The sequence below is a fragment of the Myodes glareolus genome, chromosome 4 (assembly GCF_982192425.1).
Source record: "Myodes glareolus chromosome 4, mMyoGla1.1, whole genome shotgun sequence".
Classification (NCBI taxonomy): Eukaryota; Metazoa; Chordata; class Mammalia; order Rodentia; family Cricetidae; genus Myodes; species Myodes glareolus.
The window spans coordinates 115,565,037-115,592,286 of NC_142029.1; the positions used below are offsets into that span (position 1 = coordinate 115,565,037).

The 27,250-nt window shown below is 40.1% G+C and overlaps 1 protein-coding gene across 1 annotated transcript in view; it reads left to right on the forward strand.

Moving 5' to 3' along the window:
• The window catches only part of Cntn5 (contactin 5), a 1,188,481-nt gene that overhangs the window by 1,142,452 nt on the left and 18,779 nt on the right, over positions 1 to 27,250 (forward strand). Inside the window, exons 21-23 of the mRNA XM_087905876.1 lie at positions 5,284 to 5,393; positions 23,853 to 24,039; positions 24,472 to 24,584. Coding sequence (XP_087762002.1) covers positions 5,284 to 5,393; positions 23,853 to 24,039; positions 24,472 to 24,584 — 410 coding nt within the window. The remainder of the gene's footprint in view (positions 1 to 5,283; positions 5,394 to 23,852; positions 24,040 to 24,471; positions 24,585 to 27,250) is intronic.

Below are 27,250 nucleotides of genomic sequence, written 5' to 3' on the forward strand. Positions count from 1 at the left end.
AGAATATAAGGAATAATCACCCGTCTGTGCAGTGTGATCCATTTGGATTAGTGACTGTAGAAGTTCAACAGCAGCTGTCTTCACTGAATTCTAACTAATGAAACCATAGCCCTTCTCCCACAGAGTTTATTAGACTCCCCTTTGATTAGTGCTGCCGCCACCCCTCCTGGGAAGTCAGATGTACAATCAATATTACAAGCACATCCCCCAAATCACTAGGAGGACTCCAGCTGCTGGGTCACTTAACGTAGATGTATCATCTAAATTCATGAGCATGGTAATTCTGCTCTAAATTTTAATCTAACTGATACTGAAATCCATCAATCACTGTGCCCACTCCCTGTGCTCAGACTGGAGTCAGGGAGCTAGCCACAGCCTATATCACACCCTAAGCAAGAGGAGGAGAGATTTTCAAGTCTCTGTCTACCAGACGAAACCTAACATATTTGCCCAAATAAGGTTCTGAACTTTAATCAACCTACCTGAGTGCAAAGTCAAGGGTAGTGGTTGAGTTACGACTCTCAGTACCCACATAAAAGGCCAGCCATGGTGACATGTACTTGCCATTGTAGTCCTGGGAAAGAAGCGACAGGAAGATCCCTGGAGCTTGCCGGCCAGCCAGTCTAGCCAATTGGAGACTTCAGGTTCAGTAAGAAACCCTGTCTCTAATGAACATGGATGGGACTATAATACTGCTCTGCAGATAAAAGTGCTTTCAGAACAAGCCTGGTAACCTGAGTCTGATATCCAGTCCGAAGATGGAGGGGAGAACCAATCTAATGTCCATGTGAAAACACATCCACACACATCATGTCCATGTACAGTGATGGTAGCAATTAAAAACTTGAGGTGGAGAGCAACAGAGGACAGCATTCAGTGTCAACTTGGGCTCCATACCCATCCACAGGACATACGCATGCATTTAATCACATGTGTGCACAGTCGAGTGTACCAACAACATCAGGGGAGTAGAGTTCATGCCTGGAATCAAATCCTCCCTTCACCATTTAGCAGCCATGTGATGGCTTTCATAGTCTTTCTATGAAAAGTAATTAGGGAATATGTAATAGTTTTGTTGGGTGACTTACTACATGTCTGGAATTAACAAGTCTTAGAACATAGTAATCCTTCTCTTCAAAAGTCAGTTACGACTACCTTGAGTTATTTCCTTTGTTTATTGGGTTTATGTTTAAGCCTGATTATATATATATATATATATATATATCATGCCCAAACACATTCTCCCATCCCTTTATCAGTCTTTGGAGGCAATTGAACAGAAAAGAATGAATTAAATTTGATTCCTTTAAATTCCATTCTCTACCCCAAAAATTGACTCTTTAAAAATTGAGAGTGATGGGCAGGGGAGATGGCTCAAAGGCTCGAGGGTTTGTGACCAGGAGAGAGGACCAGAGTTCAAACCTCCAGAATCCTCATAAATACTGAGTGGGTCAGTATTTATGACCTCCTGCTTGCCTGTAATTAGAGTCCTTGAAGGTACAGGTCAAGCATCCTTGGAGCAAGAGGGCTGTAAGGGCAAGCCCTGGGGTTGACTGAGAGTCTCTGCCTTAAACACTAAGTTTAAAAACTGATAGAGTCAAATGCCTGATACCAAAATCAGGCCTTCATACACCTACAAATATAGACACTACACACGTATATATGAGACAAGGAGAAATGGAGAGCTGATTCTTTGTTGCCATGTGTAAGACAGTAAACAAAGTTGTAAGACTGTCCACCTGGGGAGCCAATTGGGGGAGGGGCACTTTCAGAAGGAGAATTTGGATGAAGCAACCTTTCCCCAAGAAAATATAGACCTTTTTAATTTTGTAGGGTATATTAGATTGACATGTAGGCTTAAATTGCTATGCTCGAACCCCAAATCCCCCTGGCCATGTACTCCTGACTTGTGATCCAAGCAACTTTCTTATAGTCTGTCTATGGTGTCTCTCTCGCATGTGGCTGCAGTGCCCTTCCTGACAGGACAGGAGATCCCAGTCACAGTCAGTTATTCTATCTGCAGACAAAGATTTTGTCAATTCAACTATAAACAGTACACGACAGGGTGTTGAAAGAACCTGGCTGAGGTCGTGCTTTTTCCCATGATAAAATGCCAACTCAGGTCCTCATGGGTGGCCTTTGGATGTTACTTTGACCTAGAAGATGAGCTGATTTCAGGCGGCTTGTCCACACTCACTCAGGTGGGCCACACCCTGAGGAAATCAACCGTGATGCATCAGAATCTTCTGACCTGAATTATAAATCCTTCAAGATCTCCCATGAAAATCTGAGTGCTTGTTTGAGAAGTAGCTCCTAACCAACTCTCGTGTTCCTCTGCAATCTTCAGGGCTTTTAAATTTAAATTTTGATTTGAGACACATTTAAATGTGTCTGATGCTCCTGAAAGCTAACAGGGGAAAAAAATTCTCTCCAGAGATAAAGAGGGATAGAAACTCTGCCACCTAGCCATGTATTTTTGTGCTTCTGAAATTATTTATCCCCCTACAATCATCCCTGACAAAGATGTAATTGTCTCAGTAATATAAAAGCGGATGGAAAGCATTTGGCAGGGGAATGTCTGCAATGCGTTTATTCTGAAAGGAAGCAGCACAGTGACAGAATGGCAAATGATAACCAAAGTGTGGCTCCCTTTGAAATGAAACTTACCCAGATCTGAGAGATTCCGTGTCATGTGCCTCAAATCCACCAACATCCTCTTTCTTTAACTACAGAATCAAGAACTTAAACTCCTGTTAAACAATTTAAAAGTTCTACTACAAGTCTGCTAGTCGTGAGTCTAGGATGAAATAGAAGCTCTTCTTTTAAGAAAAAAAAACTGAATAGATTAAAAATAGACTATAAAGTTGTATGAAGGACAGCACTGAGCAAAGGCAAGAGAAAAGATGTTAGTGCTTTCCAGAACAAGCAATTACAATCGACACGGTGCAGGAATCATGTCAACCTGCTTGTTAAAATTAAATGAATTTTGCTCAATTACATTATATGGGGTGCTTTTTAAAGTTTATTTTTAATTGTGTGTGTGTTTGCATGTGTGTATATGTTGTCTGTATGTTTGTGTCTGTCTGTGTCTATATGTGTGTTTGTCTCACTGTGTGCCTGTGTGTATCATTGTGTGTGTGTGTGTGTGTTGTCTCTATGTGTACCTGTCTAGCTACATGTCTGTCTGTCTCTGTGTCTGTCTGTCTGTGCGTTTCTCGTGTGTGTGTCTGTGTGTGTCTATGTATGTGTGTGCCTGTCTGTCTGTGTCTCTATCTGTCTATCTGTCTGTGTATGGGTATCTCTGTGTTTGTCTGTGTCTGTGGCTGCCTGTGTACATGTGTCTATGTATGGGTTTGTGCATATGCGAACAGTCTTCAACAAATCCAGAAAAGGCAGTCAGACTTCCTGGGTAATTATGAGTCTCCTGATATGGGTGCTGGGAACCAAACTAAAGCCCTTCACCAAAAAGCCATCTCTCCAGTTCTGGCAAGTTAATTTTAATGTGGACCTTATCAAAAGAAAACTATTGCTAAGTAGAAATATGAATGTTTGGAAAAGTCTTTTGTGGATTTATTTAACAGCAAAGAATAGATGTTTTTTTGAGTAGAGGTATTTATTTATTTATTTAATTTATTTATTTTTGAGGTGGTTCTCTTATATCACAAGCTGGCTAGGAAACACTGTGTGCCCAGTCTTGAGGTTTGATCTTCAAGTCTCAAGCTCTACATTGCTAGGACTACATGCTTATATTGCCACCCTAGGCACTGGACTGGTATCTTTAAATCATTAATATTCAAACGCATCTAGATAAATGTGCAACTATTTCTCATAACTAAGGAAAGATTTCAGAAAATGGTTGTACTTATTCCAGGCCCTTCATAATACCTTTTGAAAGGTGTTCTTTACAATTGAGTCTTTGTTTTATGACTTCCTGAATCTGGGGGCAAATGGGGTGGTTAATTTGAAGTTAGTACTAAAGTCTCTACATTTTTTATAGCACAGGATTTTTTAAATATAATAATCTGTACAGAACTGTTGGACCTAATCTCTGACCTTTATTCTACCATTTCAGTTAACATATGTTTGTGACAGTATTTATGATTCAGCCATGTCAAAGCTAGAAATAGTTCATTGCTCATATACCCTGTGATGTCAAAGAAAATGCACTTCTTGATGTATGTCAGTCAGATATTGTGTATTAGAAAAAATGGTGTGAAGGGTCACTGAGCTTAGAAGCAAATAGAGAGGGGTTTTGAGCAGCAACACTGAGACCTTCAAGAACTTTTCTACTCTGACTGTTCCTGTCATAAATGTCAATAAATGCCTTTTAAATATCAGGATACATAACACACTTCTTCTATTATCACAGATATGGAGATTTGTGGCAAAGACGTCTAATGATATTTAGACTTTCTTTTTGATTACACAAGATAAATACAGTATTACAATGATATGTTTCTTAAATGTGTTTCTATATTGAAGTTAAACATTTAACAAACAGCACTGAAACAACCCTACCAGTCTTTAGTCACCTTTTGACAAATTATTTTGCCAACTTCAAATCCCAAGTTCTTTCATCTATAGTATGGGAGTAGGAAAAGCATCCTAAAAGACAGGAATAGTGATAAACACTTGTGATTCCTGCACTTCAGAAGGTGAGACAGGAGGATCACAAGTTCAAAGCCAGGCTGTTCTGCACAGTGAACACTGAACCAGCCAAAGTTTTATAGCAAGAGCCTGGCTCAAAATACAAAATGAACAAATAAAAAGTATGACACACTTAATGATTTGGTCTTAATGGGAATAATTTATCTAGAATTTTTAGTGTTATAGTTAGTTAACATTCTTTATTCACAAATATCTGTCCCTTGTGGGTGGACAGCTACGTTGCTTCTATAACTTAGCCTCAAAATCAATTAATTAATAAATAAACAAGCACACTAGCCAATCCCAGCTGACAGTCTTTGTTGGTAGACCGGACTTCCAGGCAGCTGAAGTCAAATCATTGACTTTTCCGAGAAATGCCCTCCCTGACTCAAGGATAAAGACCTCTGTCCTCATCACTCTGAATTTCTCACTGGTTATTGGTAAGATTCTAGTGTCGGTTGATTCAACCTAGAAAACCAAATAGATCACATTCTGATCTCTTTCTTTTTCACAACTTCACAAGATATCATTGAAAACCAAGTCAGGAAGACACGAGCCGCTCAGAGACCCTGGGACAGTGCTGGACAGAGATAACTTAGGGACTATGGCTCATCACTTCCACCTTTCTTCCTACAGAACCCACTGCTGCCCCCACCGACGTCAAGGCTACCAGTGTATCTGTCTCAGAGATTCTCGTTACATGGAAACATAGAAAGGAAAGTCTCGGAAGGCCGCAGGGGTTTGAGGTATGAATTACTGAAAATAAGCCTTTTATTTTGCTGGCATGGTGTCCTTCTAAAGAGGTGGCTCAATGACACTTCACCAGAATCATATTCCTTTGTAACTTTGCTCTGTCATAAAGAAAGAAAGAAACACTGTTCTACCAACAAGTATTTTGCTTCTCATTAGTTGATTGTTTTTATTTTTGTTTTTGTTTTTGTAGTCTCCACACCACTGTGCAAAAATAGAAAGGGAAATGAAATGGAGTTTTAGAGAAACCCAGAAACTATGTAAGAGTAGGTATTTGCTTACTTTTACTATTTTAAGACAGATATGATAGCCTTATAATCATGAATATACCATATCCATTCAGTGACATCAATTAACCTTTAGACTGTATATGGCCTGAAGGATTGTGGGATACCTGTCAGCTTGTGTATTCTAACTTGAGTACAGGGAAAGGCTCAAAAAAACATTTTCAGTAGAGTGGCCATATCAAGATCTGTTTTGTATTAAAAGCCTCTTGGTCTAGGGTAGAGAGAACAGACTTGAGGGGAGAGCTTCAGAAGCTAGTTCAATCAACATCAACTGACAACGAGCGTGCTGTTTTCTGGAACTGATGAGAAGTGGACCGTTACTTCCAATGGAGGCAAGACTGAGCTGAATAGTGAATTGGATATGGACTATGGAAAAGAAACTAAGAATAATCTCAGGGCTGTATGGCCCTACACACTGGATGATTAACACATGGAAGTCACAGGTTCTGCTTTGGATGTTAAGCTTTATAAACTTTATTTTATGCTACTGTTTGTTATTTTGTTGTTATTGTTGTTGTTGTATTGTGTTATTGTTGCTTGAAATGAGAATTCATGTAATTCCCAAGCTGGCTTCAATTCACTAAGTAGCTGAGGGTGGCACTGAATTCCTCCACCTCTGAAGTGCAAGGGTCGCGGGCATTCACCACCACAGCAGGGCTTTGAACATGCTAGGCAATCAGTGTTGAAACTGAGCTACATCCCAACCTTCTTTATTTCTAGAAGATTAAGGACTGAGCAGTGTATCACTTTGAAGAATCACCAGGAAAACACTGAAGAAATTCAGGAGCCTGAGGAGAAATTTCAAAACATCAAGAATGTTCCATTGTCCCAAATGCTGCTGAAAATTTCAAAAGGCAAAGTCCAAACCAAGTCCAGTGGTACACATCTTAAATCCAACCTACTCAGGAGGCCAGCCCTCAGCAACACAGAGGAACTTCCAAAACAAAAACAAAATATTCACAGAAAGATGAGATGTCAGATCTCCAGATGGGTATGGAGTTGAACAGACTTGCTGGGAAACATTGCTGGTCAAGGCTAGCCTGATAGTGAGGACATATGGAACACAGACATGGCGTAGCACCATCTTTGCTCAGCCTGTCTCCTTTAGAATGACAAGTTTTCACAGCTATGAAATGGAATGTCTTCAGAAATTACAAGGTGGCCAAGAGGAGACAGATTCTGCTAAGGTCAATACCATAGTAGTATTTTCAGACTAAAGTGACACGAGTTCTGAAATTTTAAACTGGAGAGACTCCATGAGTACAGTAACATTTATTCTGCTTTCCATTATAAAACAAAGTATAAAAAGTAATGAATTATGGGCTGGAAAGATGACACCATGGTTAAAACACTTGCAGCAAAACCATGAGTACCAGATTTTGAATCCCCATAATCCATGTTAATGTCAAGGGGCCCAGAAGACAGAGTCAGGGGACCCCAGGGTAAACTGACGAGCAAGATTGAAATCGCAAGCACTGGTTTCAGTGAAAGATGTTGCCTCACTGAATAAGGTGAAAAGGCAATCCAGGGTGATTCCTGGCACATAGTTCAAGCCTCCACATATACATGCACATACACATGTATACCATGAATGCATACACACAGACAAACCACATGTCTTAAGCTTATTATTGATGTGATGAAACACATGACGAAAGCAAGTTGGGGAGGAAAGGGTTTATTTGGCTTACACTTGCATATCACTGTTCATTGTCAAAGGAACTCAGGGCAGGAATTCAATCAGGTCAGGAACTTGGAGGCAGGAGCTGATACAGAGACCATGGAGGGATACTGCTTGCTGGTTGCTTTCCCTGGCTTGCTAAGACTTCTTTCTTATAGAACCCAGAACTACTAGCTCAAAGATGGTACCACTCACAATGGACTGGACTCTCCCCATGTACCACTAATTAAGAAAATGCCCTCCAAGTTTGTGTATAGCTGATTTTATGGAGACATTTTCTCATTTGAGGTTCTCTTCAATCTGATGACTCTAGCTTGTGTGTAGTTGACACTAAACTAACCAGTGCATTATATACATAAAAATGGAAAAAGAAAAACAGAGTTTTGTTACTGTCCCGCGCTACCGTCTCGCCCGCAAGAACCACGCGGGACACATAGGATCCTTCTGCAGAAAAGCTTTATGTCTCTTGGGAGCTAGAGCATAAGCCACATGGCGGAGACCCAGATAAGATGGAACCCATCCCTTATATAGGAAACAGACCCTGCTTCGGACGTGTCATTCTTGGATTGGTCAATTGTCCATAATCCCAGGTGAATGCCTCGGGAGTAGTGGAAAAATACCAACACGTGTGAGCTTTCTAGCTCACCTGGCGGTGCAGCGCCATCTATGGTGGAGAGTGTGGTTGTGGCCTTCTACAGTTACAAGGAAAATGTCAACATCCTGTTAACTAGAAAAAAGTACATAATATTTTAAATAGAAAATAAATAAAATGTAAAATTCAATGGCCAAGTATGACATTAGCTGTTATTTTCAGTGAGATATATTTAGCCATGACTTTGATTTCTTCTGTCTCGTTGCTGGATAGTTACAGGTCATCTTGAGACTAAATGTAATATGAGAAGAGTAATAACATCCCACCGACTCTTTTCCACATTCTTCCTTCCTTAAAACTAGATGCCCCTCTGCACATGCCAGACTACTCTCCTCTTCTCCACACATCTCTCCTGCTAAAAATGTCAGCAGAAGAAATCAATAATTATGACTAAATCTTAGCCATGTTTCATCTTCTCTCCACCTCCTCTACTCTGCCCCTGCCATGATCTAACTTTGTTTCCTAATGCTAGAATTCGGACCATGTTAACAGAATAGGAATGTGAAACAGGAGGCTTTGTTATCAAAATCAGAAGAATGCTTCAAGATTGTATATGCCTGTGTCTGCCTTATGGCTTGCTTTTCTAGCCACAGTTCAAAGTTTACTGCAATGTATAAACTTTCAAATTACTAGAATTGTTTGGGGAACGCAAATGACAGTGTATTTGGTGGCCCCTCCTAGTTTCTTGCATTAGAGTGTATAAATAGGACAGATTAGGCCTATGAATGCTATACTATAATGGAGAAAGAGCAATTTAAAGATTGTATAAACAAATTAACAAGTAAATGATATAAGACTGGGTTGACTAGCACAGAGAAGAGAAAGTGATGTGAAGTCCACCCTTAACGAAGAAGCTATTTGTAGCTGGTCCCTTCTGAGAGAGTTAAAATCAGTTTTCTCCATATTCTAAGGCAGGCCCCATGCCAACAAAAGAACAGACTCCAGGTGTTTGTTGTACACTTTTTTTGGGGGGTTGTGTTTTTTGACTTATTAGGTTTGTTTATTTGTTTTTGTCTTGATTTTCTTTCTTGTATATGTTGCAGAAATTGAGAAAGGGAGAGAACATTAAGTTGAGTGGATAGGCATGTGAGGGAGAAACCGGAAGGAGTTAGCGGAGGATAAAGAATATGATCAAACTATATATATGAAATTTTTTTGTTTTAAGTTAGAAAAAAAAATTAAAGGCAGAGCCAACTTAGTTCCTTAAAGAAGAGAAAGAAGCAGAGGGGAGCTGTGGGTGAGCATTGGTGCGTGGAACTAGCAGTAGACAGTGTGCAGAGACCAGACTGGCCAGAAACATACAGATGATAGAACCCAGCTTCTGATGCCACAGTAATTAGCAGGGGGATTTGCAGAAGGTCTAAGTGGTCAGTTTTCTCACAGCTTGACTAAGATTTGAAATTACCATGAAAACACAGCTCTGAGTGTGCCTGTGAAGGATTTCCCACAGAAAACTCTCCGGGAATGGGAGCTTGCACCTTTTCATGGGCTGGAGCTTGCACCTTTTCATGGGCTGGAGTTCCAAACTGCGTGAAAAGCTGAAAGTGACAAAATGCCAGCATTCCTCTATCTCCGCATCCTGATGAAGATGCAGGATGGGCAGCTGTCTCCGGCTCCAGCCGCCATGCTTTCCCCACAGTGATGGCCTGGAGTCCCCAGTTGCGAGCCCAAACAAGCCTTTCTTCAGTCCTGCTGCTTCCCCTGAGCATTTCATTGAAGCAATGCAAAAAGTCAAGAAGACTGGGAGCAAGGGTATCTGACTTACTTTCTTTAAAATAATTGGAAAAGGAAGGAGAGAAATGGCAGGGAAAAGGAGATTAGTGTCCTCCTGAAGCAGACCCTGTGAGGTTTAGTCAGATGCAGCCTCAGAAAAGTGAGTACAAAGTGGAGGATTTCAGAGGAGGCCTGGACAAGTTTGTGGACAGGAGAGAAATGATGATTTCTGCATGGTTGGACTAGTAAATTGTGCCATTTTCCAAAAAAAGAAAGGAAAGAAAACAAAGAACATATTTGCAGGTAAGAAACCAAGAGTTCTATTTTGTCCAAATTAAGCTTGGAGCTTTAGATAGAAATACAAGGATTCACTGGCTTAGGCTGTAGGATATGGGAGTTTAGAATCTAATTGAGAGATCAGGGTGGAAGGCATAAAAGTGTCACTGAAAGCCATGTAAAAGCATCTGAAGGGAACACTTCAAGGCTAGAGATGAGGAAAGGAAGACAAAGAAGAGGACTTTGCAGCCGACTTTATAAAATTTCACCACAGAGACAGGACCAGCAAGGAAATTGGCAAAGGAGATTTGTTTGACAGAGAAAAGAACCACAAATAAATAAAACAAGACTAGATTATATAATGCTTGGGGGAAAGGAAGTGATTGCCTTGCAACCATGTCTAAGTCCACAAACAGAATCCCATCCTTTAACGTTTCCCATCAAATACATGCTCTCCTGCCAAGTTTGGCATGGACAGCTGAATTTCTGGAATACACGATGTGACTTTAATAAGCAGCAATGACTCAATCAGGAAACAAACTTGGTTTATTGGTGCCTCAGTTGATTCTGGAGGGTTTGTAATTGCTCTTTCATCTCTTTCATCAGCAATTGAGGAAGGCTATCCTTAGAAAAGATCGTGAAGAAATAAGACTAACATGAGACCAATAAGGTCTGATAACCTTTACTATCTCCTCAGTGAAGGCACCATCATTGGCCTCTGGCTCCCTGACTCTGAACCAGACTGGTTGCCACCTAACTCAAATTGTGATCCCAAGTTGTCAGTTAAATTTTGACCTCAGACACTCCTGATCTCACATTCTCGATGTTTTGTCTGGATTTCATTCATTATATAGTTACTTATCCAGGGTTCCCTGATATGTTGAGGTGCAGTGTTGATACTAAACCAGAAAGTGGACAGAGGTGTAACCCTTATAATGCTCACATTCTAGTCATGTGCAACAGCACTTGCTGTCCACCAATCTAGAACTCAAACAGAAAGGTGGGAGATTGTGAGTTCAAGGTCACGCTGTGTTACACAGAGAGACTCTCAAAAACAAAATGCAAACGAAAGGATAAATCAAGTTTCAGTCTGGCAGGTAAGGTGATTTCCAGTTTTAAGTTTGCATTTGGTGTTTGTGTTTTGGTTTTAGTCGTAAAGTAAGGTCTTGGTACTAATGCCAGGTAACTCCTTTTGCTAGTGACCTGGCTTTGTCAATTTTTTCTCCCGTTGCAGCTGTGCAGAGTAGTAATAAAGGCATCAGTCTAGGTTTCCCTGTCAATACACTACTCACATGTGGTTTTGTACTGTGGGGAATTTGCCATTACATTTTAATTGGTTTAAGAAATAATACAGCAAGTATTTTGACTTAACGTTAACTTTCATTTGTAATTAACCCAACTCCTTCAAATATATTGACTACTTGATTCTAATCAAAGTCTCTGTTGTTTGTTATTAACTAATCACTCTTGAGGGTAGCCTGGTATACATAGTGAGTACCAAGCTAGCTACAGGCAATGCTACATACTGAGACCCTTTTTAAGAAGAAGAAAGAGAGGTGAAAGGAAGGGGAAAAGGAAGGAAGGAAGGAAGGAAGGAAGGAACGAACGAACGAACGAAGGAAAGAAAGAAGGAAGGGAAAAGTCAAGAAATTTGAGATCATTATAGCAGTGTCATCCCTTTCTATGTCTTTGTTATTCACTCATTCATGTTTCTAATGAAGAATTAGGCTATATAAGAAATCCACTGACTTTCGATGAGCTTCCAAGACTGCCTGCTGCACCTCACAAACAAGAAGAATGTCACCTCTGTAGTCCGAATACACACACCCATCTAACCAGTTGTGGTAGTTTGAATGTAAATGGCCCCCATAAGCTCATGTGGAATAGCATTATTAGGAGGTGTGGCTTTGTTGGAGTATGCATGACCTTGTTGGAGGAAGTGTGTCAATGTGGGGGTGGGCTCTGAGGCCTCATATGTTCTGAAGTTATGCCCAGTGTCTCAGACCTCCCTGATGCCTGCCAGTCAAGCTATAGGACTCACAGCTGTGTCTCCAGCACCATGTCTGCCTGTATGCTTCCATGCCTCGCCGTGATATAGTGGACAAAACCTCTGAAAATGTAAGCTACACCAGCTAAATGTTTTCTTCTTTATAAGTGTTGTTGTGGTCATGGTGTCTCTTTGCAGCAATAGAAAACCCAAGAATCCAGTATTTTAAAAGACTTCAATAATTGGCTGGATGGTCTCATAGAACAACTCATTTGAGAATCTTAGTTCCTTAGAAGTTGATTGAAATTTTATGGCTATGAAGATTAAATGTAAAAAGGTCAGAGAATTATGTTGAGATTTTCAGTCTGTGAGATGTAGTTTGATTGAAAGTTGAAAATAGGCTGTATCTATTGAACAACTCCAATTCATGAATAATCATGACCTTCCCATCTGGAATACCATCTTTATCTCTGGCCTTGCAAGTAGATTACTGGGTTCTGTCTTGAATTTATGAGCTCACCAACACTCTAGTGTCCAGTGAATAGGAATCCCTGAATCCTGGAGCCACATCCCCAAGCTTCCAAAACCATATAGAACTTTTATGAGCCAGCAAATTCAAAGCAGATGTCATCTTGGCAGGAAAATAAAGTAAGCCATCAGGCCAAGGCACATCATCTTTCTCTGATTCCCATAGATCATGAAGAGGGTTGGCAGAAATGGCAGAAATAAAATCTGAACTGCTTCCTCCTTCCGTCCATTCACTCAAGGAAGGTACTGGGCCAGGTCCGAGCAATCTGTACCACAAAAAGCCCAGTCTAATACCGGAAAAGTTTATGAGAAATTAAAATGAAATAAAAACATAGTAACAATAGAACTCTCAAGTGAATAATTACATGATATCTATTATCCTAGGATTTTATACCACCTTGACCCTCAAGAAACAATGAGGATAAACCCATGCCAGCTCCCTCCACAAGTTTATGCTTCTGTTTGCAGGAGTATATACTTCTGTCCCTAAAATAGCTTCAATTTTCTTAAGTAAAAAGGGTTTCTTTGCAGGGTGAAATATGAAGGAGAATTATTTCCAGTGGATATAATTCTTGTAAAAAAAATGTTATGCATTTTGCCTAGGGAACAAAGTCTCCCACGATTGCCTAGCTTATGGCATCTATTTTTACTCCTCCCAATTGTAAGAGAAGTTTAACTGTACTGATTTTTTATAGATGAGTCATTTTAATAGTAAGCATGCAATAACACAAGTTCCTGGTAAGGAGATGGATGCTGAGTGTCTTGGTTTCAGTTCTGAACTTGATGTTTGTTGAGAAGAAGGCAGAAGATGGGACAATTCATCCCATTTAACACTGGTCTCTAAATCGTAGCCCTAGTGACCCTCTTTCTGGGCTTTGCACAGCACTTATGTGCGTTCACTTCCAGGCTTCCAGGGAATCTGCCACTTAGGAGTTCATTTCAGACTTGTCACTAAAGCCATTTCAGCTTATTGATTGCCTGAAAAGATACCAGTTGTGCTGTGCTTTATAAAATAAGTTGTGCTGGAGATTTCTTAAGGGGAGAAGCAACCTGATTGTTGTTGTTTATTTTATGATCTGGGCGCTAATCATCAGAGCAGAAGATGGAAACAAATGGGCTTCGTGCTGTCTGACAATAACCCGTGGTAGGCAGATTGCACTCAGTTTGTCTATCAGGAGAGAAGTAAAAATAGAATTGCAGATATAACTGAAGGGAAAAAGATGCTGAAACAAAGCCAGTTGCGAAAGGCTAAGACAAAGACGGCTTTCTTTTCCATAAGGTGTGTGGGTGGCCTTTGTTTTGCAGATTCTCTGTGCTTTTTATGACAACTGTGTAAAAATAAAAATGCAAAAAACTAGTCTGTGAGAAGCTGCCAATCCTCTTTTCTTAAATTCCGTGGCTTCTGATATAAACCAAATGTCTACCATGTCACTATTGTTAGGTTTTCTTCTTTGAATATTTTCATAGATTGTGAAGCAATCACAACTGGTGCTCTGTTTGTTGGTTTGTTTGTTTTACAAAAATCAGTAGACCAAAGAAAAACTTGAAGTAATATTTCAGGTTTACTTTACCTGATAATTCCTGGTCCTACTGATAGACAATTCCACAGAATTCTTTTTAAAAGGAACCAAGAGTGAATGTCAGTTCTCTGTGGGTTTTGTTTCACCTGTGCTACATGGAGGAAAGTTTTTACCCCAAGTGATTTTTTAAAACAATTCAAATACTATTCAATTATTTGCCTGATATACTTGTCTAAAAAGTACCAAGGGATTTTTCAGATCTCTTCTAAGATTTATCATAATGTATTTATTTGCCTGGTTTTGAGTCAAAATCTTATGTATCCCAAGCTAGCCTTCAACTTGCCTTGTAGTCAAGAATGACTTTGAACTTCTGATCCTCTTGGTTACACCCTCTGAGCTCAGGGATCACAGGCTTATGCTATCAAACCCAGTTTGTGACACTGGGGACACTAGGCAAGCAGCTCCCCAATTGAGCCACATCCCCAGACCTATCATTATCTTATTTTTATGCTATAGATAAATGTTATCTTTGTTTTAAGTTAATATTTAATTTTGTATTATGAAAAGACTTTAAATTCTCAAACATGTGTGATACAAATAGTATTTTTCAATTCTATGCTCTAGACACTCACCATAAACAGTTGTCAACTGGGGAATAATCCATTTTATGACTAATTCTTCTTAATCCTGTCATTTCAAAGCAAATCTCAGCAGTCAGACAAACATAATTTGTTTCATCATGTAAAACAGGAGGTAGAGTACTTGTATCATCTTTAGAATTCAGATCCCAACACCCATGTAACAAGTAAGGCACCTCTTACATGCGGTAATCCTTTTGGTCCAAGGAGGGCAGAAATAGGAAGGTTGTGGGAGCTTTCTGGCTTCTATTCAAGCCAAGACAACCTGAGGCCAAAATTCAAGAGGAGACCCTGTCTTAAAGGGGTGAGTGGAGAGAGACAACTGAGACTACCCAGCATTCTCTCTGGCCTCCATGCATGCACCTGCTCACATATGTGTGCACAAACACACAGATAAATAAATCTTTTACAATTCTAGACAAAGGCAATCTTTAAATACAAAATTTTTTAGAATGTTAGCTTTCTGCTTCCTGAGGACCTCCAAGTTGAAGAGTGTACGCACTTTCTGTAGTGTACTTGTACCATATTGTCACTATCCATTTGCCTGTTAAAGGGCATTTAGGTTGTTTCCATTTCATAGCAATTGTGAATGGAGCAACAACAAACAAGCAGAGCAAGGATCTGTGGAGGGGGATGTAGATTCTTTGGGGTATATGTCAAAGAGTGGTATAACTGGGTCATGACAGATTTATTTTTAGCCTTTTGAGAATTCTCCACACTGATTTCCAGAGTGACTGTGCCAGTTTACAGTCCCACCAACAGTGAGTGAAGGTTCCCTTCGCCTTACAACAAATCCTTCTAATGTTTGTGTCATCGGTTGTTTTATTTATCTTTGACATTCTAAACTGAGTAAGATGAAACTCAAAGTTGTTTTGATTTACTAGGGACAGTAACTATTTTTCTTTTGAGATAATTCTTATCCTTTATCCTCCTCTTCCTCCTCCTCCTCCTCCTACTCCTCCTCCTTCTCCTCTTTCTCCTCCTCTTCTTCTCTTCCTCTTGCACTTCCTCCTCCTTCTCTCTGTTCAGGTCCCAGAAAGGATAATTTATTTCTTTGACCCATCTTAATCCTCTGTCAGATGTAAAGCTAGCAAAGATTCTCTCCCACTCTGTGAACTTCCATTTCATCATGATAGTTTCTCTACCTGAGCAGAGGGCTTTAAGTTTTGTAAAGTCAAACATCAGGAAGAACAAGAGATAAACCTGATTGGCTTTCTCACACCTGATGTGGTCTCTGCCTTCCTGTTTTCCCAGGGCCCCTGTACTCCTCCCTGCACAAGTATGGTTTACACATCAGCCCGAGATGTCAGCAGAGTTTAATGCACCTTTGGGAGTCTTATCATTTTTATGTTTCCTTCACTTCCTGAAAATCCATTCTGCTCCCAGTGCTTTTTCTACGGCACCCCTCCCTTGCATGCCTCCAGCTACTAAGGCAGCCCAAATCTTCCTTACCACGGCCAGTGGGACTAGAGTAGCGAGAGCCTCAAACCAAACAACCAAACTCACAAGCCAGACCCACTGCAGATCCAACTTCTCAAGGAAACCTTCTACATGGCCTGGACTACTCTAGCATGTTTGTGAGTAATTTGAGTTCCCATATGGGCTAGCGTTTGTATGACCATGCTCCTCACGTGGGTGTCTCCATTCTGTCCCTCAGCTCTGCAATGTCATTTGCTGTGCACCAACAACCGGCAACCCCTGCTTCCTCCCTCACTCCTTCCTTCTGCACACTTTTGTTAAATTCAAACTGATACACTTCAAAAACTCTAAAACTTTACAAGGAGTTAGCTTTGATTATTCATTTTCTTTATGTTTGTTTTTAAGCCATTAAATACCATACCTGTCATTCATAGTTCTTCTTTCTAATTTATTTGATATAAAAGAATCTTTCTCATAAACCTCAGTATTGCTGATTCTCACTTTTGATCTTTGACTAACAAATGAAAGTCAAAGACTGCATTCTGATTATAATATACTAGGTATATCATGCAGTATTAATTGCACAATTCTTTCAAGATAATCATTTTTCTAGCTAAAACATTAACATTTGGTCCAAAACTTATTTTCTTTCATTTCATTAAAATATATTAAAAGACATGTGGCTGTGTGATTCATCTCATAAAGTATATTTAGGCATAGTAGTAATGATAATTAAATACACCCAGCATTTGTTCTATTCTCTGTATTCTTTTTTAAAAGAAATCTAGTAAGGAGGGACTGGAGAGATGGCTCAGCAGTGAAGGGCACTGACTGCTCTTACAGAGGTCTCGGATTCAGTTCCCAGCACCCACACAGCAGCTCACAACTGTCTGTAACTTCAGTTGCAGGGAACCCAACACCCATGGCAAAACACCAATTAACAAAAAATAAAAATAAAATTTAAAAAAAAATCAGTAAGAGTGCCAGAGGTACTCAACAGGTAAGAGTATCTGCCATCAAACTGGATGGTTTCAGTTTGCCAGAATTCACGTGGTGGAAGTGGAAAATAGACTCCTTTGAGTTGTTTTCTGACCTCTCAATGTAGACCACAGCACGAATACACACAATGTAAGTAAATGCAATGAAAACAAGAGAAAAGGATATTCTAAATAAAATTCAGTAAAGATGGTAAAGAATGCAAGAAAACTGATGTCTGAAGTAAAATACACAGATCAAGAACAAGTTTAACTCTGTGCAGCCAATCTTTCACTGTTCTAAGATAGTGAAAACAACGCATCTCAGAGAAATAAATAGCGATGATTCCGCAAGTGACGCCATTGATAGTCCTGACCCTTCGCACCTTCACAGACACTAATCACTATTCCACTGCCTCATAAATATTCAAACTTTAACTAACCATTGTTTACTTATCTTATTTGATTCATTAAATTGTATCCTTTATGATAAAATTACCTGTGAGCACAGAGCAACTGATATGCCTGTAATGTAGTCACACTGCCTACCCACCCATCTCAGAGTATCGAGTATCCAGAGCAGGTTTGCTAAAATCAGGAGAGTCCAAAGCTGGAGACAAGTCAAACAAATGCATCTTCTCTGGGAACTATGTCCCGCTGGTCCAGGACTTTACAGCCCTTGACAGAGGACAGGCCGAGGTTGGATGCTGCATAAGCCCCGGAATTATGCAATTGTTGGCGGCAATTCCAGCACTGGTGAAGAAAAGGTTGGTGTTCTAATGCCACTGCAGATCAGCAGCAGAACGCCTGCCTCCTAGCCGTGGTTTCCATTCATTGTGACTGTTGCATTTAGCAATGCCAGCGGATCCTCTGGAATTCTAGAAATGCAGCTTTTCCTAATTCTCCTTAAGGACACAGCCATGCAGACAAAGACAACCTCATTGTCATCCCAGGAAGTGGCATGAAGTAAAATTATTACAGAGCTTTCTATGTTTTCCTTTCCTTTCATCTTTGTGCAATGACCCAGCCTCAAAATCCTATTTTCTAGGTTCAAGCAAGCAATGTAATAGCCTCTGGCCTCCCTCTCCTTTATCTTTGCTTCGCTGAAACAAACTGCACCCAGGCACGAAGCTCTGCCTCTCATCTCAGGCCCGAGGAGATTTCTCTTTGTTGCAGGGGAGATAGGAGTGGGCCTGAGCTGGCTGTCAGTCATCGGGCATTGACCTGCATGGTACAGTCCACTGTCTAAAAGGTGTAATTCAGAGATTCAGTGTCCCCACTTAAATAAGCCTTCATATCCTCTTAGAACACTTTAGCGCTTTCAAGTCACTTGGGTAAGATGCAAAGGTAATTGTACAGAGTGGTAAAGCCTAAAAAGAATGATAATAATAAGTGAACTAGTGAGGCTCTTTTTAATTTAAAAATATTTATTTTACATAAAAAGGTTTATTTTATCTTGAGATTATAATATAATTACAGCATTTCTACCTTCCTTTTCTCCCTTAAACTCCCACATACCCTTCCCTGCTCTCCTTCAAATGTATGGTGTTTTTGCAGTAATTTTTATTGCATGCATGCATGTATGTATGTGTATATGCATACTTATCCCTAAATATAAACTATTCTGTCTTTTTAATGTTACTTTTGTATGTTTTCAGCACTCACTGTTTGGCATAAGAAGTTCCATTTAATACGTGATAAAGGTAGATGATGGATAAATAGATCAACAGATGTCAGACAATATATACAATTGACAGACTATGAATATATAGATGATAAATGTATAATAGACATGAGATAAGACATTTATTTGATAAGTGATAGATAGGCTGATAGTAGTTAGAAATAGAGTAGAAGACAGTAAGAAAGAGAGATGGTAGATGACAGATAAGATGGGCTAGAGCGGCTGAGAGTAGACAGATGCAGAACACAGAAAGATGGTGGATGGGGTAGGAGGAAGAGCTGTGGTTGGAATGTAAAAGAGGGAAGAAAAAAAGAAAATTAAAAAAGAAAGAAAAGAAAGATGGTAGTTATATGATAATCTCCCACCCAGAAGAGAAGCTGTGGTGGGCACATGGTTCTATGTTTTCAGGAAGTAAGCAAGAACAATCTTTTCTCTACTCAAAAATATCTCAGGATATGAAGAAAGCACAATCAAAAGCCAGACTCATATCACCAAAATGAAATATTCAATAAGAACAATGAGATGCAGAGTTAATAGTCCTAGAATTTTTTAAATTATTTTATGTGTGTGACTATTGAGGCTGCATGTATGTCTGTTACCACAAGTGTGACTGGTGCACAGGGAAGCTAAAAGAGAGCATTAGATTCCCGAGAACCAGAAGGAAAATGGTTGTACCTGTCATGTAGGTGCTGGGAACTGAAGTTGGCTTCTCTGGAATGCAACCAGCACTCTTAACCACTGGACCAGTTTTCCAACCCCAATACTGCTAAATATTTATATAGAAACTTCAAAGTAAAACCCTAAGAAATAAACTCACAATGCACAGTAAGTGTGCAGAAAATTGTGCTTTAAAAGTAGAGAGAAAATGGCAGATGTGAAGGACCAAAGAATTTGGATTCATGAACACAGGTAGCTTCAGAGAAGGTAGAATATTTGCGACAAAAGATATCCCCAAAAAAGGTTGACAAAAATCTCATACACTGAACAACAGCAACAAAAGCCAATATTTCTTGTCAGACACTAATAAAGCTGTTTGCTAGTTATGTTCTAAATAAAAATTCATATTTTAACATGAGAAAATAGAAAAGATCAAAATAAACATTAAAGACCAAGAAGATAGCATGGATTTCAAGTAGCAAACACTCTAAAGTATTTGACAGCAGGGGACAGAAAGCCCTCAGCCAGGGAGCTGAAGCCAGGAAAGTGCTGAGAGAGACCCCTCTGAAGAGGCTTACAACCACTCTCTGCCAAAGGAAACTGCCCCGCATGCAGCTTACATGTACCCAAAGTAAGGTTTAAATACAACTGGCTTCAATGCCATGGTCTGCCGAGAGCTTGTAACTACATGGAAATTTTCTTTTATTTATGCAATTCTGTTGGAAACAAAAATAGTACAAACTCTTTGAAAACTGATGGGGCATTTTTATATTAGAAGACTTAACTTTTGCCCTAACTTTCAAGCCCACAATCTCATTTCTGAGATCTGTCCTAGAAAATTAAGATGGCATGCCAAAAGCACTGGCTGTGAGTTAGCCACAGGGAAACTTCAATCAGAAGCAAAAGTCCCCCAATGTTCAGAGCACTTCCCACACAAGCAAAGCGACTGGCAATCAAATCCCAGAACCAAGCATGTGCCAGATGGGCATGGCAACTGCCAGTAACCACCTCTGAAAGGCCGAGCTAGGATCCACAGACAAAGCAGGCGAGAGACTGGCAAGATCACTGAAATCGAGGTCTGAGTGACAGAGCCTGCCTTAATGAATAAGGCGGAGAAGCAATAGAGCATGATGCCCAATCAACCTAGGGCTTACACACACACACACACACACACACACACACACACACACACACACACACAAGAAAAGATAATAAATTAATTAAATAGAGTCAAAATGACAGGTGTAAACTACTCAAATGTTTAATAATAAGATGTCGGTTATGTTGTATACGTCACATATGATATATCTTTAAATGGGAACATTTATGTACAACAATATCATGGAATGAAAGTAGGACATGAAATGGCAGGCATAGACATACATGCATAAACATAGGAAGAAAACACAGAATTCTGTGAGGTAATGAAGCAATGGGCTGTACATGATGCTGATACTAGATTATGTTTTTCCTAATATACAAAACATCCAAGTATATCATTGTACTTTGCTCATATTTAGCATTCTATATACTCATCTCTCCTGATGTTTTTAACTTTATTATAACAATTTCACATGTGGAACTCAAACTGTGTGAGTGTATGGAATCCATATCTGACAGCAGAAATAAAACGTGTAAGCGCTCAGCCTCATGGCATGTGTGTGCCTTGCTGATACTTTGCAGCCCCAACCCAAACTCAACAATCACTGAAGAAATAGTATATTTAATACCAGAATTTTGTTCTCTCCTACTTCTCAAAAGTAAAGAATTACAAGTTCACTACTAATTACAACTCTTTGATCTTTTAATGACTTATTATATATGTATTAAAAATGTATGTTTAGATCCCTCTCTGGGCTGGAGCTCAGGTGGATAGAAATTTTCTCTTCATCAGTTTCTCAACACACACATTTGTTATTTTATTTGAGATGTTTAAATTTATAGTGGTTTCTCAGAATATTGATCATTCAATCTTCAGAAATCCAAATGTGTAATTTTTCAGAAACCTGGAATTTGCTTAATTTAATCAATTAGCTATATCAAAATATACTTAATTATATTTTTAAAAAATGTAACTGGTTAAAAGACATTGAGGCAGAATTCAGGAAATTAGATGCATCACCAGAAATGATAAAGGAGTGTTTGTTCAGCCAGTAACTTGTCAACCAACTTCTTAGCTTGAAAATAACTTGGGATTTTTCTTCTGTTCAAAATAGTCTCAGAGTCCAAGCAAGACAACCTGGGCTTTGGAATCCGAGATAACGGGGCCAGCAGCTTGTGAAAGGCAGAACTAGGGCTTCCTATTTTGGAAAACTACTTTTCGAAATTTTGCTCATGTGACTGTATGCTCCTCCAGTTCTTTGGGGATACTGGCGGCAAAGATTTAACATTTTACTAGCCCTCTTTTATATATAAATTAGAGGTCTCTACAAATGTGTCAGCTGGGGCTCACTTGTGAAGAACTGATAACTGTCTTTTAAGGAAGGGGTAGTGTATGACGGCAGTTAGCAAAAGTGAGGCAGCTGTTGCAGGAGATTGTTCAAGAATGACTCTCAAGATCAGACTCTAGTAACACAAAAGACAAGGCTGATGATTTTAAAAGCAGGGAGCCATCAAGGCCAGAAGTTAATGCCCTTGTCGTGACTAGGGAGCCACTGAGATTACTGCAGGGTGGCAGAAAGAAAGCCGTCCTTATCTCAAACACCTTGTGATTAATGTCAGGTACAGGATCCCACCTAGTCTGCTCTGATTTGAAAGAGCAAAATATGAGGAGCAACGAACCTAATTCTTGAACCTCACCAAGCCAGGGACTAGGCTTGGTGAACAAAGCGTGTGTTCATGCTGCTGGAGGGAGAAAGGACAGAACATGCCTCCATGTCTTTGTTTGCCAGCAAACATGCTGACGTGGCAAGGCTTCTGCTTACATGTAGCTTCATACCACACGCACCTGCCTCCCTGCCAAACCAAAACCCTGGCCAGAGCCCAAATTTACAGAGAGCTTGAGAAATACAAAGGTCAGTTCTCCAAGAGCAAAGTGGAGACCAACAGTCGAGGATGGACACCGAGAACACATGAGGTCCACCTGCTTTCTCTGCATCTATACAGACCCGTGCAGCAAAGTCACCAAAAGCCTCAACGTCACAAGGATGGTACATGATGTCCTAGGGCAAACATCACTTTTCCCAATAAAACTGGCATCATTTGCCTCTGAAGTTTGAATATGAAATTTTTCCCATAGTCTCAATGTGTGATCACTCTGTTTCCAGCATTGCTTAGGAAGTTTGTGAGACCTTTGGGAGGTGGAGCCGCACTGGAGGAAACAGGTCACTGAGAGAAGGGTCTTGAGGTTTTATAGCTCTACCTTACTTTCTTTTTCTCCCTACTTTTTTACTGAGACAATGAGACTAGATTCTGGCCCACCTGCCCTGCCACACTGGACCATACCCTGTTGAACTCTAAGTTTCTAAACCTAGGCAAACCCTCTTCTACTTAAGTTTCTTCTCATCAGGTACTTTGACCACAACAGGAAAAAAAAAATACCTCTTGCATTCTGTCTCCAAAGAGGAAAACCAGAGGACTCCTCATCAGTCAACTTCAGCATGAAAAGTTTGTTCTACTTCTAATGAATAGACAGACTACTATATTAGATATGACGAGAAGGCAATGCCTGTTCATATTTATAAATATGTTCAAAACAATACAAGGCCAGCATGGATGGACTAAGGTGACGGCTCCATAGTCAAAGTGCTTGCCACACCAGCAAGAAGACCAGAGCTTGGAACCCCAGAGACAGTGTGAATGTTGGGTGAACGTGGTGGCCACCAGTAACTCAAGCTTCCCAAGGCAGAGACAGCAAATTCCCAAAGTCATCTGGCTAGCAAGACAAGTTTGTTGATCACCTCAAGATTTGATTGAGAAACCTTGCCTCAAATAATAAAGTGAAGAGGGATCAAGAAAGATTCCTAAAACTAACCTTGGGCCTCCTCACACATGCAAACACACATGCACAGAGGTATACATGCCATACACATGCACACAAAAAGAAGACAAGGAAAAGAAAAAGTTGCATTTTGTAACTGTCTTTTTCCCCTTGTTGTGCTTGTTCCCTTAGCCAGCATCTAGGCTGCCTCAGGTCCCCGAGACATCACGGTGATACGCAGGCTCCCTATTGAGATTAGAGCTTTAGTGGGTTCCTATGCCACAGCCTCCTGAGACATGCTGGAGGAAATCCGAAGATTCCAGACTCACTCCTCATTGTCCACCCCTTAGACCAGCAAGCTTAGATAAGAGAGAATCTGGAAAAAGCTATTTGGCTTCAACCCCACAGCAGTCAGGACAGAGGGATAAGGAAGGAACAGGGAAAGGGGAGGAGCATGTCAGGCAACCACAATCCCAGGGAAAGTTTAAAATTAATTTATCTTGTGATAATGTATTGACAGATTGGTTACTGGAAAGATATGGAGCCAGAAGACTCTGCAGAAACAGTGAGAACCAGAGGGAATGAATCATTCGTCATGTTGACAGGATTGGAAGGAGATACCCTCTATCACCTCACAGTCAGGGCTTACAATGGAGCAGGATATGGGCCACCCAGCGGGGAAGTGAGTGCCACCACTAAGAGACACCGTAAGTGACCTGAGCTTTTGTGTGTTTCCGAAAAAAACTGAACATCTTTGCAGGCTTCTGAAAAACACATGATCAGAAGCACACAAGGTGCATAACAAGCAGAGCCGAAAGGGAGTCTCGCTTCAGTGCTCCGATCTCAATTCCAAAACCAGCTAAAAAAAATTTTGCATTCACAGTTTGTAAAGGTTATCATCCTGTGAAACAAGGCTAAGTGATTTTGACGCAGAAGGGAGATAAAAGGATTCAAGTTCAAAAGCTCAGTGGAGTAGCTATTAAAATGACCCTCCTGGAGCAAAGCCCTCCTCATCCGACTCCAGCTGGAGGGAAGCATGTGGCACCAGCCACCTATCAGACACCGCACAGAAATTCTCAGGACTGAAATGAAGAAATGATTTTTGGGCTTGTCAGTTCACTTCCCTTTTTATCTTGCAGCCCCAAGCGAGCCTCCTGGCAACCTCAGGTGGGAGCAGCAGGGGTCTCAGGTTTCCCTAGACTGGGAGCCTGTCAGACCTTTAGCCAATGAGTCTGAAGTCATGGGCTATAAGGTTAGTATCTGTTCCTTCTTTAGACATAAACACATCTCGAAAACTGTTACTGCATGGGTGGTTCATGAATGGGGCATCAAGAATCCTCTGATAACCATTTTTGTTTTCTTGATGGCCTTTTCACAGATGTGGCTTTTGAAGCTTGGATAGATGTTTGTATTACAGATTGGGCGTCTTTCCGTCTTACCGCCACCCTCTATTCGCTCACCCATCCTTTTCTTACGGGTCCTCTCTATCCCCTTAGGCCAGTTCTTCCCCTTAGGCCAGTTCTTCTCAGCATTTCTAGTGCTGAGACCCTTAACATGGTTTCTCATGCTGTTACCTCCAACCATACAATTATTTCATTGCTACTGCATAACTGTAATTTTGCTTTTGTTTTGAAATGTAATGTAGACATCTGGTATGCAGGATATCTAATATGTAACCACTGTGAAATGGTCATTTAACTCCCAAAGGAGTTGAGACCCACTGATTGAAGACCACTGTCCTAGATGATGTTACTTCTAGTTTATTCTCATATATACATGCATCGTTTTATATTTCTCTATAGAGGCATTTGTTTGGGTGGAAGCATCACCCCAGCTCCTGACATCCATATACTCAAAAGAGTCTGGAATGTTTGGGTAAAAGTTCCATCCCAAGCCCCTCCCCTGGGAGTTGCCGCAGTCCAGACTCCACCTCCGAGAAAGCCTGTCAAACAATGAAGCCCCCCAGGGGTGCTCAAGACCACTCCTACAGGGAATTTAAACTGCCTCCCAGAGAACAAACTTGGGGCTTTCCTGTCTTCCTTCCTGGGGCTCCTCTCTGGGGGGCTGGAGGGCCACCTTGGAGTGCTGGTATCCATTAAACCTAGGCTTTTTCTAATTTGGTTTGATTTGGATTATTGTGTCAGTGGAGAGGTTTATGGGGTACAAAAACTTTTCAGAATCTGTGAATTACAAGTGGGATTATAGATATAGTAGCTATTCTTCTGCAATTGACTAAACTTGCCTAACACAATTCTTTCCAATGGAATTCATTTGCCTGCAAATGACATATAGAAAAGATAATTCCATTCTGTATTCTTTCCTTATCCATTCTTTTTCAGTTGAATACCTAGGCTGATTTCATAATTTATCTATCATGAATAGTATGGCAGTCATCAGTTCTGTGCAATTCCCTCTGAGATACCTCAACTTAGAAACACCCTTTCATTAATTACTCAGGGCCGTATAGCTAGGTCATGTGGAAGATATTTTGATCATACTGTGTCTATTTTTTAGAGTGAGTGCTTTCTGGTGGTGGGTAAAGCAGTGGTCAAACTCAATTCCAAATCTGCAAGGCATAGGGAAGAAATGATTAGAAAAAGCTTTAATACCCTGAATTTAGATAAAAGTAATTCATGTGAAAACAGCCCTGTAGCATCCAGTGCCAGATGGAGGATCCTGGTCGTGCCGTTGCAATAAACTTCATTGGCAGATGACAAAAGCCTGGAATTCTAAGACTAAATAGGGTAATTTTCTGTTAAAAAATAAAACAAAAGAAGAATAAAATGCTGGGGCAGCAAATTAAATAGGAAATAATCCATGGAGAGAGACAGCATGCTACAAAAGATACATTCCGCAGGCATCTTGCCCGGGTTTATAGAAGATCTGGAAGTGGGAACCTCTACTCACCCTGAGAAACAACTTTGTTTAGAAATATATATGATGTACCTCAATATCTAACTTTTGGATCACATCATCAGATTTTAATATTAAACTCTGTACAAAATTATCAGTTGAATATTATTTATAATAGGTCTGAAAGTGGTTTTTGATGATGATATTTAGACTGAAAACCATGATAGTATAACCTTTCTATCAGAAATAATAAAATATTTTGTGCATGAAATAGCAAAAATCTGAATCTTAACAACAGATACAGTTACAAATGCAATATCCACCCATATATATACATGGACGGCTGTATATAGCTGTAAATACTACAGTGTTTCTTCACTGAAATTAATACTGATCACAGTCTTACACTGAAGCATGCACACACATACTCAGATCTGACTCAATTGCTCAGAAACATAGAATTTCATCTTTAAGGGGTATATGGGTCATTTTCTGGGTTATTCCATAAGCCCCCTCATTTCCACATCTCTCCCCAATAGATCACATCCTTCAAACTCATCCTCCAAGGCAGATATGCTCTTCAACAGTAAGAGAAACAGTTTTTCAGAATGGTGACAGACCATTCAGGGACAAGCCCAACAGCATGCGAAGTTGACAAATAGCCTTGTGAACTAGAAAGGCAATATAGAATTGTTTTTAAACAAAAAAGTAATAAACTCATGTGCCCACCAAGAAGGTTGGTGGCTTAGGTGCCTCTCCAGTGAGCCTAAGTTCCAAATGACTAAAGAAACTATGTTAGGCAGGGTCTACAGCTCCCCAACAATTCTGAATCCAGTATCATTTCAGTGGTTGTAACACAATACCAGACTTAAAGAAGAAAGTACATTTGGACTTGCATTTCTGCTGTACAGGAGAGGTCAAAGCAGGAACTTGAAACATCATATCCACAAATTAAGACCAGAGAAAAATAAATGTGTAGTCCCTTGATTGCTTTCTCTCAGGTACATTCCTTTCTATTATACTTCTATAATAGGAATCCCTGCCTAAGGAATAGTGCAGCCCATA